Source organism: Choristoneura fumiferana, chromosome 28 (genome assembly GCF_025370935.1).
Source record: "Choristoneura fumiferana chromosome 28, NRCan_CFum_1, whole genome shotgun sequence".
In the NCBI taxonomy this organism is placed as follows: Eukaryota; Metazoa; Arthropoda; class Insecta; order Lepidoptera; family Tortricidae; genus Choristoneura; species Choristoneura fumiferana.
Genome location: NC_133499.1, coordinates 438,970 through 459,138, shown reverse-complemented (window position 1 = coordinate 459,138; position 20,169 = coordinate 438,970). Strand labels below are relative to the sequence as shown.

General features: G+C 41.5%; 2 protein-coding genes and 1 pseudogene across 2 annotated transcripts in view; 1 reads left to right on the top strand and 2 right to left on the bottom strand.

The window, feature by feature from the left end:
- The first annotated feature begins 2,813 nt into the window (after window positions 1-2,813).
- On the top strand, window positions 2,814-5,224 carry LOC141443846 (uncharacterized; annotated as a pseudogene).
- A 1,849-nt stretch (window positions 5,225-7,073) lies between these two features.
- LOC141443865 (uncharacterized) lies at window positions 7,074-13,839 on the bottom strand. The gene is made up of 3 exons (XM_074109229.1): window positions 12,688-13,839; window positions 10,340-12,078; window positions 7,074-9,056 (listed from the first exon to the last, which is right to left on the bottom strand). The coding sequence occupies exons 1-3, from the start codon at window positions 12,830-12,832 to the stop codon at window positions 8,910-8,912; spliced, it is 2,031 nt and encodes a 676-aa protein (XP_073965330.1). The 5' UTR covers window positions 12,833-13,839; the 3' UTR covers window positions 7,074-8,909.
- A 349-nt stretch (window positions 13,840-14,188) lies between these two features.
- The window catches only part of LOC141443953 (putative fatty acyl-CoA reductase CG5065), a 65,308-nt gene continuing 59,327 nt past the window's right edge, over window positions 14,189-20,169 (bottom strand). Inside the window, exon 13 of the transcript XR_012453097.1 lies at window positions 14,189-14,797. The gene's annotated coding sequence lies outside the window, so the exon portion shown is untranslated. The remainder of the gene's footprint in view (window positions 14,798-20,169) is intronic.

Below are 20,169 nucleotides of genomic sequence, written 5' to 3'. Positions count from 1 at the left end.
TACGTACGTAACACCTAGTTATGTGTATTGTCACATTCGGCAAGCTATTTGACGCTGATAGCGGACTTTGTAGGTCAACTTGTTGCGACAATTAACATAGCATATTATATGTATTTATAGATTACGTTAGTTACTACGTGACGGTACTTTGTACAAAACAACAGGCAATAGTTGAGTAAAAAGTTGCTTCATCATCATCTATATATGGGAACTGACATGTTCATTATCGTTTGATCAAAGTTCCATAATAAATAAAGATTAAAAAAAAAAAAAACATCTATATACTTTATAATTTATTGAATCAGGCGTTACTTTGCGCAGGTCCATATCAATGAACTAAAATAATTTCCTTGCTCACCCGCGACCTTACGATAGCTAAGCTTATGCAAAATATGCGTGTTCATGCAGTTCCTCCACCTCCACACTGTAAGAACACACACAAATCACACAAACCCATCTATCACCACCACCACACTACACTGACGCGTTTCGAACTCAACCAGAGCTCATCTTCAGAGTGACACAACCGTACACCATGCTACCAGTTGTTAGACTCTACAAAGTAATGCAGGTCACAGGCCTCCTCTCACAATGAGAGAGCTTGAGCTCTTCGCCGGTGTGTGCCAGTTCCCTCACTTTTTACTTCAGCATAAAACTCGTGGTAAATTTCGAATGTAATTTCTCACGAGGATTCCGAAAAACAAAGGTGCGAGTTTGACCTCGAAGCCACGACCCTCTGCTTGGGAGGCAATAAGGTCAAACCACTAGGCCACCACAGCTTCACTGTTTCAGAAGTAACTATAGTTCTATAACCCCCGACGCAAAAAGGGTGTGTTATAAGTTGGACCGCTATGTGTGTCTGTCTGTTTCACCGTAGCTCTTAAACGGGTGAACCGATTTGAATGCGGTTTTTTTTATTTCAAAGCAGGTTTTCTAGCGATGGTTCTAAGAGACATGTTTAGACGCGTTAGTTTTATGTACAAATAATACAATGAACTAGTAGATTATTCAACAAGAGCCTAAAACAAGCCATAATAACACGAATCTAATTAATGAACCTCATTTCTCCCTGTAGAGCTAAGCGCTGTCAGCCCCTACGGCGGGGAGGGGGGGGGGGGCACCCGCCGCGCACGTGAGCGATACTGCGTTATTGCTCAAGCTGGGGCACGCGCACACTCACTCACACACATCACTCATCCATACTCATTATTATTTAAACAAGTTTTACATTCCATTTTAACACAAACATTTTTTTTGGCACACAAATATATTACGATAAATAAAGAAATGCCTCTAACAACATTCATTTAAATAAACGGTTTGAAATGTACCTACCTACCTGTAAGATAATGTAACTGACCAAATTAACCGACTTTAAAATAACTCATCATATCAGCCATAAGCTGTCCAAGTCCAGTGTTGGCAGTTGGACTGTACAGTGTACATGGGCCTCGCTCGCCTATAGATACCTACAACATCGAAAATACAACTGAGACATGGATGCAAAGAAAAACCAGAAAAAGAGACCAGCGCTGGGAATCGAACCCAGGGCTTCAGCCGCTGGACAGGAATCTAGACACGAATTTTTCCTATGCATACTATCTCAGGTTGCTTATTTCTACTACGCTACTTATGCAGCAGCACTAAGTAGTGTAGGAGTTATAGCACGCAGCACGGATTGCTGAGGACCTGGGTTCGATTCCCAGCGCTGGTCTCTTTTTCTGGTTTTTCTGTGCATCCATGTCTCAGTTTGTATTTTCGATATGGTTTCATGGGATACCCGTAAAAGTAACAAATTTGGAGTTGAAATAAAAAATACAAAAAGACTCCAAAAAAAAACAATCATAATATTTACAAATTAAAAATCCAAAAACCTAAAATTGCTAAAAGTGGCTCCGAAGCGGTAGCCTTTCGTGTGCTCTGCCTACCCCAGTTGGGAATACAGCAGGGCTACTACGAAACTCACAACTCGAAGTTCGTGTCGTGCGGTCCCTCTCACACTTAGTACTTATACTAGGTATTTAATACGAGAGCGAGAGGGACGGTACGACACGAACTTCGAGTTTCGTAGTAGCCCTGCTGGCGTGAACGTGTGTGTGTGTGTGTGTGGGTGTGTAAAAATCCAACAGCCAACAGTCCAGCGCAGATAAATACGGCCGCCAACAACCATTTGTGCCGGTTTCATCACGATGTTTTTCAACCGAAAACGAAAACCTCTTAATAAATACCAAATATTTATAATAGAGCCGTGGTGGCCAAGTGGTTTGACCTATGGCCTCTCAAGCCGAGGACCGTGGGTTCAAACCCCGGCTCGCACCTCGTGAGTTTTTCCAAATTCATGTGCGGAATTACATTTGAAATTTACCACGAGCTTTACGGTGTAGGAGAACATCGTGAGGAAAACTGCACACAAACCTGCGAAGCAATTCAACGGTGCGTGTGAAGTTCCCAATCCGCACTGGGCCTGCGTGGGAACTACTGCCCAAGCCCTCTCATTACTAGAGGTCTGTGCCCTGCAGTGGGACGTGTGGGACAACAACTCTCGGAAATAAACGTAATATCCCGAGTTTTCCCGACGGCGATTCCTTAATCTAGCCATCTTGCCGTTATGTGCAGATGCAATATAGGGTTATCACCACAGTTGAAAATGAGTGAGTTTTGTACTTTGTTTAAGTATCTAAACATTATAAATCGACTGTGTATCACTCAAACTATGCAATGTCTCCGCAAAGGTCCCTCGTCGAAATCCACCCTGTATATGCTGGGATGATGATTTATAATAAGTAACAAGTTCAATAATTAATAAAGATTAAAGGAATAGTACCGTCAGTGTGCGCTCGCCCCAGGGCCCAGCGCCGCCATTGCATAAAAAAATCGCAACTCTTCCTAGAACAAGTGGTAACAGACGCGCCGCCCGACAACCTGACAATCGAAAACCGGCTCTATCGCCACGCAACACGAGCTAATACCGGGTGTCATACATGAAGCAATTGTTGATAAGGGCGAGTTTATATGTCGGTGTGTGGGGCGCGGCCTACATTCAGCAACCGACTGCGAAATGAAGGTTATTGTGTTGGTGTGTGCTCTTTCCGCGGCCCTGCAGGTAATTTACTATTCTATTTGAGTGTTTGAGTCCCTTTCTTCCTGTGGGTGTCGTAAGAGTCGACTAAGGGAACAGGGTTGAAGTGTGTTGTGGGCGATGGGCTAGCAACCTGTCACTGCGATATCACATTTTGTCCATCTTTTATACCCACATTTATGCTAAAAGTGGTACTGGAACACAAGTTTCACGTGCTCTGCCTACCCCTTTTAGGGATAAAGGCGTGAATGTATGTATGTATTTGAGTTCCATCTCATCAGTCTTTGTGAACTGCGATACAACACTGAGGGGGGGCTACTATGAGATTATAAAATCGAAGTTCGTACCGTAACTACCGTCCTGCTCAGGGCCTGCTTGGGGCCTGTCCATACTAATATTATAAATGCGTAAGTGTGTGTTTGTATGTTTGTCCGTCTTTCACGTTAAAACGGAGCGCGGATTGACGTAATTTTTGAATTTTTGGCTTAGAGATAGTTTATGGCCCAGAGTGACATAGGCTACTTTTATCCCGGAAAAATACACAGTTCCCGAGCAGAGCGCGATAAAAGATGAAGATATTTTTTTTCACTTAGGTATTCCATTGACCTAGAACTCGAAATTTGCTGATACTTAATGTTTTATGATTACGGTATATTTTATTAACAAACACAAGTAGATCGACGTCTTTTTTTTTCAAATTTCTTCATTTTTTTTGCAGTATATTGTAATGACCCCACACCATACTTTATTTGCCTATAGGTAATTTTCATGTCAGACGCGCCACATCTCGAATATAGCAGATGTAAATAATTTATAGAACCAGGCGTTAGGTACTAACGATGTCTTAAGTACATCTGGAAGCATGGTAAACGGCTGTGTTGCTCTGAAGATGAACTCTGGTTAAGTTCGAAACGCGTTAGTGTAGTCCGGTGGTGGTGATAGATGGGTTTGTGTGGTTTGCATGTGTTCATACATTATGGTGGTGGAGGAACATGAACACACGCTTGTTACTTAAACATAGCTATCATAAGGTCGCGGGTGAGCAAAGTAAGGTAAATGTTCGAGTGCTTGACGCCTAATGCCCAGTAGACGACACCCCGCTGTCACCACTATTGCTAATGACATAAGATTACAGATGGCAAGTATTGGGACAGTGTTGAACACTGATACGTTCAGCAGATTTAACGCCATGATTTAATTTCCAGCTCGCTTCGGCGGACTGCAGCGAGCCGCAGTTCTACTTCCTCCCCTCGGCCCCCTGCGCCCCCCCTCCGGTGTACCTGCCGCCCCCCTGCGCCCCCCCTCCGCCCGTGTACGTGCAGGCCCCCGCATGCCCCGCCCCGTCCCCCGTGGTGTACTCCGCGCCCGCCGCCCCGCGCCAGTGTACAGCTCCCCCCCGCCTCGGCCTACTACCAACCCCCCGCCCCCGCCTGCGCCCCCCCGCGCCTGTGTATTACTCTCCCGCCGCCGCTTGCGCTGAACCCATAATCACCATCCTCCCTTCCCCCTCTTCGTGCGGCTGCTCACCACAAGTCATTCCCCCCCACCCTGTAGCTGCGCCCCCAAATCGTCTCCCCTCCCCCTATGGCTGCACACCCCAAGTCATAAGCGCTCCTCAAATCATATCTCCCCTCCCTGTGGCTCTGCCCCCCAGATCATATCCCCCCCTCCATGTGGCTGTGCCCCCCAAATCATATCCCCCCCGCCCTGTGGGTACACTCCTCAAATAATATCCCCCCTCCATGTGGCTGTGCCCCCCAAATCATATCCCCCCCGCCCTGTGGGTACACTCCTCAAATAATATCCCCCCTCCATGTGGCTGTGCCCCCCAAATCATATCCCCCCCGCCCTGTGGGTACACTCCTCAAATAATATCCCCCCCTCCATGTGGCTGTGCCCCCCAAATCATATCCCCCCCGCCCTGTGGGTACACTCCTCAAATAATATCCCCCCCGCCTTGCGGGTGCACTCCCCAAATTACAAGCCCCTCCCTGCGGCTCCCAGCCCATCATCACGTTCCTCCCCCCCGCGTGCCCCCCTCCGGCCCCCTGCGCCCCCGTCACCTACGGACCCCCCCTTGCTATTACTAATCAAGGTGACGGTCACAGGGAAGTTTCGCGTCTTACAATAAATGATATAAACTTTCGTGTGTCGAGTTTTTATTTACTACTGTATAGTTTTCATTTAGTTTCAGCTTTATTTTATTTTTATTCGACTGGACGGCAAACGAGCAAGTGGGTCTCCTGATGGTAAGAGATCACCACAGCCCATAAACATGCGTTGGCAACCTAGAGGCCTAAGATGGGATACCTCACGTGCCAGTAATTTCACCGGCTGTCTTACTCAAAGCACGCGTAGTGCGTGTTGTTTATGTCTGTAATCTGACCATGCGAGTTGAACTTGATCAACTTCTAGTGGCCGGATTGACTGTAGTTTAAGCCTATTTAGATGGGTCCGTATCAACATGAAAACTGAACTACGTACAGTCGCATTCATAAACTTGTGAGCAAAAATTCTACATGGCTTCTACATGGGTCATGTTCAGATATTTTTGATCAAAAATTGTCTCACATGTTTATGAACTCGGCTGTACATAAAATTGTTTTCTATTGGACCCATGTCATCGATATAAAACCCGACTCAAAGAACCTATATCCTTAAAAACCGGCCAAGAGCGTGTCAGACACGCCCAGTATAGGGTTCCGTAGCCATTACGACAAAATAAAGTAATATTTTTTAAAGGATTTCGTATTGTGTACGGAATCTTCCAAGTTTAGTTATGTGTTATATCTTAGGCTGCAAGATACCCCATACTAAGTACCTATAAGGTTAGTTAGTCGAGAAAGAAAAAATCAACCACACTTTAGGTAACTACGTCTATGGGAGGTTGAGTACCCTTAAAAAAATGTTTTTTTTTTTATTTTACTACTTTGTTGGCGCGACTAATATGTAGGTAGGTATATTCATGTCAAATAACAGCTTACTAGTACATAACTACTAACGGTCTTTGAGATTAGCCGCGGACAGACAGACGGACAGACATGGCGAAACTATAAGGGTTCCTAGTTGACTACGGCACCCTAAAAAATTGGATGAAACTTGTACCTACTTAGCTGGACATCTGGAATAACACAAAGGCTAACTTACATCCAGAATAATCCCGCTTTAAATATAAATCAATCATCATCGTCATCCCAGCCTATATACGTCCCACTGCTGGGCACAGGCCTCCTCTCAGAACAAGAGGGCATAAATCAATCAAAATCAAAATTCTCTTTAAGCCGCGGATTACAGCAAGGTCTGTCCGAACTATGGAATGTTTAAAATAAGACAAACGCACATCAACTCAATTAACCACGAGTGTAATACTTATACTTAACAATAACATTAATAAACCATCAGACATAGTTACCTACTGATGTAGAATTTGTAATCACAACAAAATATAATTCACATTTCAGCTGATTCAACAATATTCAATAACTATCATACATCAAAACAGGCAAATAACATAATAGATTAACTTGCAAATTTAAAATACTTCGCATAACAAATAACTAAATAACAATCAATTGCACTTTTTGCTTACCAACTAAAAATAAAATTAGTTCTCTTAAAGCCGAGTTTAGACTTGCAAGAAAAATCGTGCAAGTTGCATTAAGGTGCGACCAAACCGCTGCTTTAAGAACGGTGACGGCACGAAATCGCAGTGACGCACCGTATGCGCACCGTTTTTATCGCATGCTCTCCACACCGCTGCTTAAAATACGGAATCGCAGTGACGTGCCGTAAACTTCAGGACTTTACCGAACAAAAGTCTTGTCGTTTACGACACGTCACTGCGATTCTGCACCGTTTGCGTATTTTAAGCAGCGGTGTGGATAGCATGCAAAAAAAAACGGTGCGCATACGGTGCGTCACTGCGATTTCGTGCCGTCGCCGTTCTTAAAGCAGCGGTTTGGTCGCACCTTAATGCAACTTGCACGATTTTAAACTTAATCAGAAAATAGTAGGTTGGATTTGCATTAAGAAAGTAATGGTGAAATACTTTGGTAGGAAATACTTGATATGACACGACAAACAAAACGAAATAGCACTCGATAGAAATACTATTACATTATGGCAAAGTCGTCTTAGTAATGTAAGAACCTCTTGTGTTTCTTTAACTGACGCTTAGGCTGCATCTCCACTGGAGCGGAGCTAGGCAGCGGAGCGACGTCCAAGATAAAAATCACCAATAGAATTGCATTAAATCTCCGCTCCTTTTCAGTGGACCGGGAGTCGGTAAATAGTTTTAAAATTAATACAAAACCGGGAAGCGGAGGGAGGAAGAGAGACGGAGAAATGGGCGCGAGTGAAGAAGCGGGGAAACAGGGGCTACCTAATACTACGAAATTCGATGTTAATATCGTACCGTCCCTCTCGCACTCGTATTAAATCATATTAGCGTCGGCGGGACGGCAAGTTCGAACTTTGCACTTCGTAGTAAGTACTATTATCTATTCTGTGGTATAGCCCGGTATTAGGCTACGAAAAAATAACTAATATCAGGAAGCGTAATTTAGAACAAATTGCACACAAAAAGTGGCCATAGGTACCTAAAACCAAAACGACGTCAAATACGAATTAAAAATTATAACAAAAATCAACGAAAAACTTTAAATAATGATGGTTTATTTGAGTTTAGCTGTCAGGAAAATAAAGACTGTTTGTACCTATTGTTTGGGCGATACAGGAAAGAAGAAAGTATGAAGAGGGGTGAGGAACTGTCATTTACGTTATGTGACCACAGACTTGATTTCGCATAATACTGACCATCTCCAACTGATAATGTATTTGAACATTTTTGAATATAAATATAATTTTGCGACTAATTACGAGTGGAAAGTGATCCCTGGACATTTTAATTTTGCATTACTCCTACACCACTTCATAACACACGTTGGCATGATTAGAGCATCAGAAATATGAAAATTTGACGTTAGCGCACTGTCTTGCAAAACAAACGTCAGTCAAAATTAAATGACGCGCATGCGCACCTTGACGCAGGACACAGTTAGGACACAGTTGCCATCTTTATAACGCAGTTACGCTTCCTGATATTATTTGTTCGTAGGGTACCATCAGCCAAATATGTGGTCTACCACCCTAAAGTCGATAATCGTTTGCATGTCATAAAACAATACGGCCAAAAGACGTGTCTGTCAACTTGAAAGTTCTACTTTAGCGACATATTCATTTGATAGGAACTTGTTTCAAAATTGATAGACCACTTATTTGGCTGATGGTACCTATAGGATAGGGCCAGTCCGCTACTCCGTCCCGCTCCAGTGAACAGGCAGCCTAAACGTGATTCCACTTTGCACACCCGAGCCCCCGCTGTTTCCAAGCACACCAAGCAGCCAGATATGGGCATTAATCGATTAATTTTTTTAATCAACCGATTGAACAATTAATCGTCACAAAATTAATCACAATTAAATTAATCGACAAATTATTGGAATAACGATTGATCAATCGTCATTTTAATCGACTAAATTTCATGATTAAATCTCGATTAAGAAATTGAACACGCACGTTACAAAAATTAAATATGTCTTGTCATGTTTTGTTCGTTTGGAAAATCATTTTAGTATGTATGCTGTGTGACAGGTATTTATTTATTAAAAAATAATAAAATGTACTTATTCCTAATATTAATCGAGAGAAAATTAATCTAATTAATTAATTGATTAAAAATTTCGTCGCTGTTAATTAATCGTGACTTAATCGAAAGTCTTAGGACTAGGTAAGATTAATCAATCGTTCGTTAATCGTTAGTCGATTACATTTAGCCCGTCTCTGCCCGATGCAGCTTGCGGTGGAGCCGCAGGTAGTCCGGCCTTTGGAACCTCCGGCGGCAAACCTCGCACTCAAACGGCCACTCCTTGGTGTGGCTCCGCATGTGGTCTTTCAGATGCGCTTTCCGCAAGAAGGCCTTGAAATAAAATAATCATCACCAGAATGAGAGGGCATAGGCCGTAGTTACGCGGGCCAGTGCGGAGGAACTCCACACGCGCCATTGAATTGCCTCGCAAGTTGTGCAGGTTTCCTCACGATTTTCTTTACCGTAAAGCTCGTGGCAAATTTCAATTTAACTCGCACATGGATTTCTAGTGCTAGCCGACGTTTGAACCCACGACCCTCTGCTTGAAAGGGCGTGGGTCAAACGAATAACTCTGTATTTCGGTATATTTGTATTTTCGGATGTTTGTTATGAATAAACTTAAAAAGTACTGGACCGATTTCAATAAAACTCACCATTAGAATGCTACATATATCCCTGAGTAACAACATCATCATCATCATCATCCCAGCCTATAACGTCCCACTGCTGGGCACTCCTCTCAGAACAAGAGGGCTTGGGCCATAGTTCCCACGCGGGCCCAGTGCGGATTGGGAACTTCACACGCACCATTGAATTGCTTCGCAGGTTTGTGCAGGTTTCCTCACGATGTTTTCCTTCACCGAGTAACAACATATGCTATTTTATTACTAGGAAGCGCGCGCGTTTTGCAGCAGCCGCCGTAGCGTGTCTCCCAGAAGAAACATGAAACCCTTAATAAGGCCCCACTTGTTGCAGCATAGGTACTGCCACAGAATCAAAAGCAGCTACCGAATACATACTTAACTTGCCTGACAAAGAATATTTTTAAAGCTGGTCGTATTCTCAATAATTACAATGGAAATTGTGACGTATTACGATATCAATAAGGTTCAGTTTCCAACCTATTGCAAGTGGTCGCTAAATCGCCTCTACTTTATTAATGGTTAAGCTAAACTCGATTTAATACGTGAATTATCCAGGTTTATTTTGCTAAATGGGCACGTATTTGAATATCGAAAATTGAAATGTCGATAGTTAAAATATTAACCTACTTTCGATATTTTGACCGTCGACTTTTTAACTTTAGTTAAATTATTTTTTTAACCCCGACGCAAAAATAGGTGTGTTATAAGTTTGACCGCTATGTGTGTCTGCCTGTCTGTCTGTGTCACCGTAGCTCTTAAACGGGTTGACTGATTTGAATGCAGTTTTCTATTTGTAAGCAGGTTTTCTAGCGATGGTTCTTTGACATGTTTCATCAAAATCGGTTCAGCTGTTTTTGAGATATTGAACTTTGAAGTGACAAAGTCGGGGGTTGTCCAACTTTCTGTTGGTTAGGTAGGTTATCGATGTTCAGATACGTCAAGTTTCAAATTTCAAATCTCACAACTCACCTTGTTACAGACCTCGCAGGCGTACGGCTTGTCTCCGGTGTGTGTTTTCCAGTGAGTGTTGAGGGCCTGCGTACTTTTGAAAGCTTTCCCGCAAACGCAAGCGCAAGGCCTGTCCTCGCTGTGGGAGCGACCATGCACTGTCAATTTGTGTCTCTCCGAGAAACTTTTGTTACACACATTACAGTGGAAAGGTTTCTCGCCCGTGTGCGTCCTCTGATGGGTCTTTAAATGCGCGCGCTGTGTGAAGCGCTTCGGGCAGAACTCGCAAGCATAAGGCTTCTCCCCTGTGTGAGTCCGCTTGTGGGTGTATAAAGTGTCGTACCGCCTGAACTGTTTGTTACAAACATCGCAAGGAAACGGCTTCTCTCCGGTATGCACGCGTTTATGAGCGTCCAGCGTCTGCCAGATGCGGAACGATCGCTTGCACACGTCACAGGTGTACGGTTTCTCGCCCGTGTGCACCCGACTGTGGATCCGCAGAGCAACTTCCACCCTGAAACTCATGTTGCAGAATGTACAGCGGAAAGGTTTCTCGCCCGTGTGCACTCGGCCGTGCTCGACACACTCCCGCTCAAACTTGAACCTTTTCTTGCACACCTTGCATGAATACAGCTTCTTCTCTTCCTCCCCTGTGTGTTCTCGAACATGCTTCCCTAAAGTTTTGGTGCTACGGAACTTTTCCTTGCAAACCTTGCAGGAGAACGGGTCCTCGCCTAGATGCATTGTCCTAATGTGCATCCTCATGCTATTCTTCAACCGAAACTGTTTCTTGCACACATCACAGATATAAGGTTTCTCGCCTGTGTGCAGTCGCGCGTGTGCAACCAAAAGGGTCTGGAATCTGAATTTTTTCTTGCAAATATCACACGAGACTGGTTTCTTCGGGCGCCTGCAAACATGTCCACCCAGCGAAGACAAGGTTTCAAACTGTTCCTCGCAAACGCCGCAGTAATATGTTTCGCCATCAGTCTCAAGTGCCGTTTCACCTAACACTATATCTTCACTCAGATCGTTTTCGCTAACTTCAGGAATAATGTCAATGCATTCGAAAGCCTTGCTTTCATTAGTGTAGCTAAGACGGTTAAGCCTTACAAAACACTGCTTTAACATTACTTCTGGGATCTTAACATTCGGAGTCACCCTAATATTTTCTTTGCAAACACCAAGCTTTATATGATCCACAAGTTCCCACGTATACTTGAACGGTTCATTGCAGTGTCCACATGCAACCAGCTCGTCCCCGTGCCTCGTCAGGTGCCTCACCAGACTCTCCTTTCTCGTTGTCTGTTTCCCGCACACGTCACATTCAAATTTATCCTTCACATACTTCCTTTTAGGAACTTTTGAGTACAATTGCTGCTTGAATGGATCCCGAGCTATTCTGGCGTGAATTTTAAGATGCTTCTTTAAGCTAAACGGGTGTGCCAGTCTGGCACCGCAAATGTGGCATTTAAATTTCCCTTTCCCAGTCTTCTTGGCAATTTTAATGGTGTCGATTTCCTCTTGTGTATGAGTTAGGATGTGTCGCTTTAATTCTCGTTTGATATGTTTGTGACAGATCGGACATTCGTATGTCTTCACTTGGCTGATGCGTTCTAGTTTGATGAGGCAAGGCTTTGTAATGATGGGTTTGTGGAGACTGCTCTCGCCGGCTGTGTCTTCAGGGTCGCAGGTTGTGTCCCTGAATAGTGTTGCCAGTTTTGTCTCCAGCAGTTCAGTGCTGATGGCAGCTTCTGGATCTGGACAACAGTAATAGATATTTTTTTGTCATACCTAACTTATTACTTTCAAATTATACACAGATAGAATTTATGTAAAACTAAAAATCAATCAAAATAAATGAATAGAACTAAAAATATACAATTATGTAATAAAAAAAAGTTACAAAAAATCTAAATTAATAAATTAATTATAAATTAAATAATAAAACTAAAATTACTCAATACCCGTCTGCATTTTACTTGGCCCAAACATACCCATTCATTACCCCAGCGGCATTGCCCCGTTGTATGGCCAACGAGACCCACCGGATCAAGTACGACCCGGAATGGGAGAGTATATCTTACATAAATTACTTTTTATTTATTATTTTTATGACTACCGATGCAACTCATAGCAGACAGTTATCATTTCAATGTGTCAAAAATGGCTGAGCCAATTTTAATGCAATTCGCTTTCACTAAATAATAACTGCATCTAAATTAGTCCATCCGTTAAAGATCTATGACGCCACAGACAGACAGACATCGGCGTCAAACTTATAACATCCCTGCGCCGGGAGTTATAAAAATAGACGTAGGTATTACACGGCTAGTTCTGGAAGCTTAACCGGTTTACCAAATACCAACCTGGTAGCGCGAAGTCGACGTGTTCCGCATACACCCCGTCGCCGAGCCCGAGCTCCTTCTTAAGCCCGTCGGGGGCGCCCAGCGCCGGCCACAGGGTGCCCTCGGCCTCCCGCGGCTCTTCCTTCACTCGTACCCACTCCGACATCGCTGTCTAGCACTTGGAATCACAATTGTTTTCACCACTCTTTCTGCCACACGGTGTAAGACGAGGGTAGAAAGAGATGTTGCATAAATACGCGTTGATAGATAGTACGGGCAGGTCTGCCGCCCGCCAAGCGACATCAGCCCCTCATATCAAGAACCCTGCTACGCTACGAGTCTAGAAATAGTGCCTCTTGTAATATAAATAATACGATAATAATAAACGCGCTGAACAAACGTAATGTGGCAAATGGCAAACAATAACAAATGGCATGCTGATTCGTTTGTTTGTTTTGGGTCAAATTTAGTGATGACGATATTTATCGATATTGTCGAAATATCGTTTTTTTTTCTTCATTTATTTATTTAATTTTGTTTATTGTATTTACTATTTATGGATTTGTTCTGGTAAAAGAGTATGTCTCGTATAGCGCCATCTGACGGCTAAGCCTACGTTGCGCGCTCTCGCCCCGCTCGAACAGTTTGCGTTCCCGCGCGTTTTAGCCAATAGAATAATTCCTTTTCTCCCCACTCTCATATCTTGTCTCTGGGGACGCGCCATGCATGGGATGATCCCATTGGGAATTTGGGATCTTCCGAGAACTGCTGGACGCTAAGCTGATGATTTCGTGTGTGACGCTCATTATTCATAAACTGTTTAATATTATATAATACCCTTTTGTACCCTGAACCACTTTTTTATTTACCCGACTCTAAATGTGGCACATTTAAATGTGGTGTGTTTATGCTCGTGTGTGTATTGAGTGATTTGCTATATTGCCCTGGAGCCTGCTCTTTTCTTCAACTCCATTCCGCGAGGACGCCCCGCTACACTCGATTATTTTTTAGCAACCTACTTCCGAGTTTCCGACTGATCATTATTTTCTATCCAAACAAAACCAGCATACCATATAATTTTAAATGATAAAATATCGATATTTCGTGGTCTATAGTCGCTCATTACTAGTGCAACTGTCAACGTCAAGTTTTTTTTTATCAAATGACATTACTCAAATGTATTTTTTACTAGTTTCTTACTCAGAGCGAAAAACTTTTTTTTTAATCGTCTTGGCAGTTAAAGAGATTACTCTCTTATTGATGCTATTAGCGTGAGCGAAATGGAACGATACGAAAAGTTTCGAACTTCATAGAATAAGGCCACTAAGGCCAGTCTTTGAGCCACGGACACACATATAGAAGGGCGTAACTAAGGATTCCGTTTCTGCCATTTTGACTAAGGAGCCCAAAATTGTAAATAGTTTTAACATCAATTCACGGATAGGCACCTACACAGGTATTTTTTTTCTAATTTAAAATTTTAAAAGGAATTTAAAAGTAACTAGTTAAATAAAAAAAAACCTTTTTGAATGAAAACATTAATTTATTGATTCGTTGTAACAATTTAACAAGTGCGCTAAAATGCAAACCCGCTGCCTACCGACACTTATAGGTATTTTGGCAAGTTCCGTATATCGTTCTCTTTCTGTAGCGGACGGTGGAAGCGAGTCGAAGCGTCGGCCGGCAGCCAATGAGCGTCGCGCGTGGCGGCGCGTTGCGCGCGGCAACGCGGCCACGCTGCACCCGCCACCTTACATCTACTAACATAACATAACAGACTATAATATAAACAAGCGCGACAACCAGACCAGACGGAAGCATGCAAAATCGACATGGGTTAATACCGAATCGTCTATGGAACAAAATGTTCAACCCAAATCGACCGAGAAGTGAATTGTCAATCATAAAATGAGGGTTTTTACAGAGGCGAAATATCGCTAGATGGCGTTAGTATCGTACGTGAGGTCCGTTTGACGTTTACACAGTATAAAAAAGGAGCAGCTGGGCTACTCCGAAACTCGAAACTCGAAGTTCGTGTCGTGCGGTCCCTCTGACACTTACACTGTTTGATACGAGAGCGAGAGGGACCGCACGACACGAACTTCGAGTTACGAGTTTCGTAGTAGCCTTGCTGTATAACGTCTCGGCAGCGTCCTTGAAATAATTACCTACGCCGGCTCGGTACACAAACGCGCGATAGGATTAGGAATTATGGAAGGAATGGACTAAGTATTATGGTGTTAAACAAAAATGCATTTTAAGTTATTTTAATAAACCACAATACTTATTATCAGAGGGGCTAGTACGAAACTCGCAAATCGTAGTTCGTATCGCACCGCCTCTTTCACTCGCGTATCAAATGACATAAGCGTCAGCGGGACGGCAACATGCGAATTTCGAATTTTGCACTTCGCGGTATAGGACCTGTACTCTGAGACTCTGACATTTGCGTTACGATTGGTTAAATAACTAAAAGAGCCAATCGCGAGCAAGTCTGAAAACTGAAACGTCAGACCTCACGATACTAACGCCATCTAGCGATATTTTCTGTCGAAAAATCCGTTCATTACATTAACTTTATTTTTCAACCCAAAGCCATATGCTTCGGCTGGTTTCACAGCTCCGCTTTTCAATTGAGGAGCGCCCTTAATTGAAGGCACAAAATTAAATAAAATTAACACAAGATTATGTATGATGAATAAAAAATTATAGTACAAGTAAGTACTCTATCCCACAGTCAGGCTCAGTCCAGATGGACTGCATGCCGACTGCACGCAAACTGCACGCTGGCTGCGATCGAAATGAGCAACCTGCAGCTGCAGTTGAATTGCAGACCGTCTGTACTAGCCCTTCTTAGATGAAAAGATAACAAGTTTCTGTTAAAAATATAACTTTTCATTTTAATACAAGGTTTCCAGGTGGCAGCAGTTTTTGTTACACTTGCGTTGCGTTCACTGCAACCACCGGATTTAAGCCTGGGGGGACAGAGTTTATGTAGATACAATCTATTAACAACTATGACTAAAATATACCAGATACCTTTTGATAATAAAACTAACGTTCAGTGTTGAGATACCACAGTTTGAAGCGTCTCATTTGAGAATTAATAACGAACAAGGCCATTGCAGACGGACTGCAGTTCAACTGCAGCGCAACAACACAGGAGTGCAGTCCCGTCAGTCAGTCTGTAACGACCTTTATCAGTTTTGTGGATTTTACGGATTCCGTAGAATCTGTGCGTGTGTATAGACGACTAGAGATAATTTGCGACTAGATTTAATTGCCAAAGCATTTAAGATAAAAGGATCTTTGCACCATTTAAAAAAAAGTTTGACAGCTGTCAAAAATGACATCATTTGCGACACAGCGGATAATACATGCATGTTTTACTGTACAATTGTATTTAAAAAATAGAGATTCAAATTAATTCAATTTTAGATAAAATTGGCAGTAAATTGAGGTAATTTTGGTTTGACTTAATTTAGTTACCCTGCCTAATAATATTCGCATTAATAATACTGTATACAGCCCGTCATAGAGTCGTGAAGTTTGGCGCTGTTGTTTAAATGACATGTTATACAATGTCAATAAAGACCAAAATGTAATTTGTCGAAATTCCCACGGTAAAATCCTGGAATTTCAATTAAACTGCTGGGTCTAATGATTTATGCGTGAAGCCGCGGGTACACACGAGTGTCATATAAAACATTAGGAACTTGTCAGAGTTGCGTAGCATCTGTATTGTTAAATATTGTTAAATAAGGAAAATTAACAATTAAACGCACGACATCACATTTGGGTGAGAAATGGACGTCCACTCATTAAATTGGCCTGATTCTACAGTCTCCGCTCCGCTTCATAGAATCCACCCCAAAACAGATCGAACAGTGCAAAAAGGCTCCGCTAAATTATAAAGGCCATGCCGTATTCTAGTTCACTGGTCAAAAGGCACATTTAAAATTAATCACAATTACCTCCAGTGTCTTCGAGACGCCTGCGCCGTGGGATCCCACACTAACACAGACAGCCACTTAACTGACCTTTAAGGTTTTGATACACTTGAGCTCACACTCGTAATGAGCATTCTATACTCTATTAAACCAAGATACTAAAATGAAGTTTCATGTGTTACCTGTTTTTTACATCTCATAAATAGTGATGTGCCTCAAACGGTAATCATCGAAAAGTTACGGTAAATACTTATGTTATACGTATATAATGTTAAGATATGAACGGATCTGTGTCGTACTAACACACGTAGGGCACTTAAGACATTATGTGGACATTCATTAGTATTATGGTGGCCACATTATTTTTACATTTGTCATTTCATACTCTCACTTTAGTATCTTGGTTTAATAAATAGAGTATAGCAGATGTCAAAAAACAGGTAAAAAGAAAATCACACGAAATGAACAGGAGCGTTGCGTCTGCTCGTTGTTCAGTTCGTCTATCAGCAGCTTAATGGTCACCCAAGTGCATCTGATCTATAAAAATAATACTAACACCAAATTGAGAAATACAGTTCAATAACTTACAACTATTTTGGCCAAATTATTGCACAAATTTATGCTAAAACTAATCTAAATACAGATAATTTCAATGGCATTTTTATGACACTTGAATTATACATAATTTCACTTTACACTAACTATGTGTCCAAGCTCACTGGCGAAAGTATGCGATCGAAATTCCAACAATATTAATTTAATTCTTTACCATTTAAAAAAAAAGTGCTTATGGCTGCAAATCAGCACAATCATTTTAAAATTGAAAATCCCCATGAAAGCGAAGCGGAGGCTGCATAATCTAACCAATCACATTAACGAAAATAGCAACATGAATTCTGCCGCCTCCGCTCCGCTTCCATACAAGCAACTCTTAATTTGGTCCTTTTATCTCATTGTAAATTATACACGATTATTTTTAATTTGCGTAAAGTGTTAATTTCAACCACATTGGAGTCCATCCAGTGGAATTCAGTGGTTATTGATTTTCAGCAACATCATATCTTTAGAGTTTAGACCTCACCTATTGAAGGGTGACATCTATTGGCATATTTTGTAATGCCCGAAGCTTATTTATTACGCATAATAGGTTTCGCATAATTTATTTACGCCGAATCTTAAACTTGCCGAAATTTAGTTCGGCATAATTCTTTATAAGCCGAATGATTGTTTACCGGAATATTATATTACCTAGCATAATATTAATAAGTATGGTCGAATTTTATTATGCATAATATTGCTTAGCATATATACGTATGTAATTTAGCAGAATTTTGATAGCCCGAAATCCTGTCCAAGTCTATGTCCGAAAATGAATTAAGTTCTATTCCTTGGTTATTGTTAATAATGGTAGGTAAATATATGCTCAAAAGAAAATAAGGGCCACGCGAATTTTACGGGTGAAGCGAAAATACTAATAAATATAAATCTTTATAACATTCCTTGTCTAAAAATGGTTTTATTAATACAACATAACACAGAACAAATACTTTTCATTCAATGAAATGTATTCAATTAAAAACCCAAACATATTTTTGATTTAATTTTAGCGGTAAACTTCAAGTGGCCCTTATATTCTTTTGAGTAGTATATAAAAACGGTAAATAGTAAAACAATATAATTATGACTAGAAAAATTAGTTATAAGGTTAAGTTAGAATTGTATTTGTAACGGAACGAACAGCCACCAGTAAGAGGCACGGGCTTAAAAAGGAGGGACGGGGGGGGGCGAAGCGCATTAACAAACATAATCCACCCCCTTTTAACCAGGATAGGTTCGTTAGTTACCTTATGTACCTCAAATCAAAAATAGAAGCCCCGCCTTCGTCGACTTTGTCACAGTCATGTCCGCGCGTTATAAAAACACTACCACCCACTAGTTACTAAGAGAAGATAGAAAGATAAAAAACTTTAGTAACCAACTTTCTGCGTAACTAATTTATGCGTAGGTAAGTAATTTTCTGCCTAAACAATATTCGGAATTCGCAAAATTATGCGTAAAGCCTATTCGGCGCACATTGGTTACCTATTTGTAAAAGAATTATGCGTAATATGCGAAGACAGTTTCGGCACAAATACTATTATGCGTAAACAGATAATGAAAAATGGAATTATGACATAAAAAAATATGCGTAAACAAGGGGAGCCCCTGTTGAATACAGTTTTAGCTGTTGATTAAATTTTCCCAACGCCTGCAGGGCTACTACGAAACTCGAAACTAGAAGTTCTTGTCGTGCGGTCCCTCTGACACTTATACTATTTAATACGAGAGCGAGAGGGACGGTACGAGTTTTGCACTTCGTGGTATAGGGCCTGATATCAACAATTTAAAATCATCGCGTTTGGCAAAAATATCGGGAACCTGGTTTTCGTCGAAAATATTTTTCCCAAATGTTTGAAATGGACGAACGATTTTCTTAATTAACGATAATGTAAACTAGTCAGGATATATTTCAGGACTATCCGGTACAACCGCAAACCGCAACCCTAGAGCATGGGTTAGTTTAGTTTTACAATCATAAACATGAAATACAGATAAAAAATCGTTCGTCCATATGAAACAGCAGGGCGTAGTACGAAAGTAGTACGAAACTCGCAACCCGAAGTTCGCGTCGTGCGGTCCCTCTGACACTTATACTATTTAATACTAGAGCGAGAGGGACGGTACGATATGAACTTCGAGTTTCAAATTTCGTGGTAGCCCTGCAGCTGGAAAATGAATAATTTAGTAAAAAATACTTTCGGCGTAAAATGAGACAGCGAAAAAAATCATATTTATCACAACAATACACAATAATAAAATCTTATCTTTTATAACAAAGACAAGTCATTAAGTTGTGAATTTCCGCAAACAGAGAAAATAACAAATCTTTTCATTGGAAAAGTTGAGCATTCAGTTTATTACCCTTTCCATCAGAGGCGTGCGAAGATGTGTTGCGAGGAACATGTTTTAACCCCCGACGCAAAAAGAGGGGTGTTATAAGTTTGATCGCTGCGTGTGTCTGTGGCACCGTAGCTCTTAAACGGGTAGACCGTTTTTTTTTAAATCTTTATTTATTATGGAACTTTGATCAAACGATAATGAATATGTCAGTTCCCAAAGGCCTTAACTTTATATGATTGGTTTTTTGGAATCTTTTTTGTATTTTTTATTTCAATTCCAAATTTTTACTTTTACGGTCATCCCGGCGGTATAGCACGCGGTACGGATTACCGAGGACCTGGGTTCGATTCCCAGTGATGGTCTTATTTTTCTGTTTTTTCTGTGCATCTATATTTCAGTTTGTATTTTCAATTTCTTAACTTTATAGTTAGGGTGGACCGATTTGAATGCAGTTTTTTGTATTTGAAAGCTGGTTTTCCAGCAATGGTTTTCAGACATGTTTCATCAAAATCGGTTTAGCCGTTTTTGAGATATTGAACTATGAAGTGACAAATTCGGGGGTTTTCCAACTTTTTTCATGAACCAATTTCCATTGGTTCATTTACCTGTCCTC

What these genes read in the sequence shown, in the direction of transcription:
- LOC141443865 (XM_074109229.1), bottom strand. Translation starts at nt 12,832, where the DNA reads ATGTCGGAGTGGGTACGAGTGAAGGAAGAGCCGCGGGAGGCCGAGGGC. An exon ending in CGTCGACTTCGCGCTACCAG is followed by an intron (nt 12,079 to 12,687) that starts GTTGGTATTTGG and finishes ACTGTTGTCCAG; the next exon opens with ATCCAGAAGCTGCCATCAGC. An exon ending in CCTGCGAGGTCTGTAACAAG is followed by an intron (nt 9,057 to 10,339) that starts GTGAGTTGTGAG and finishes TTTTATTTCAAG; the next exon opens with GCCTTCTTGCGGAAAGCGCA.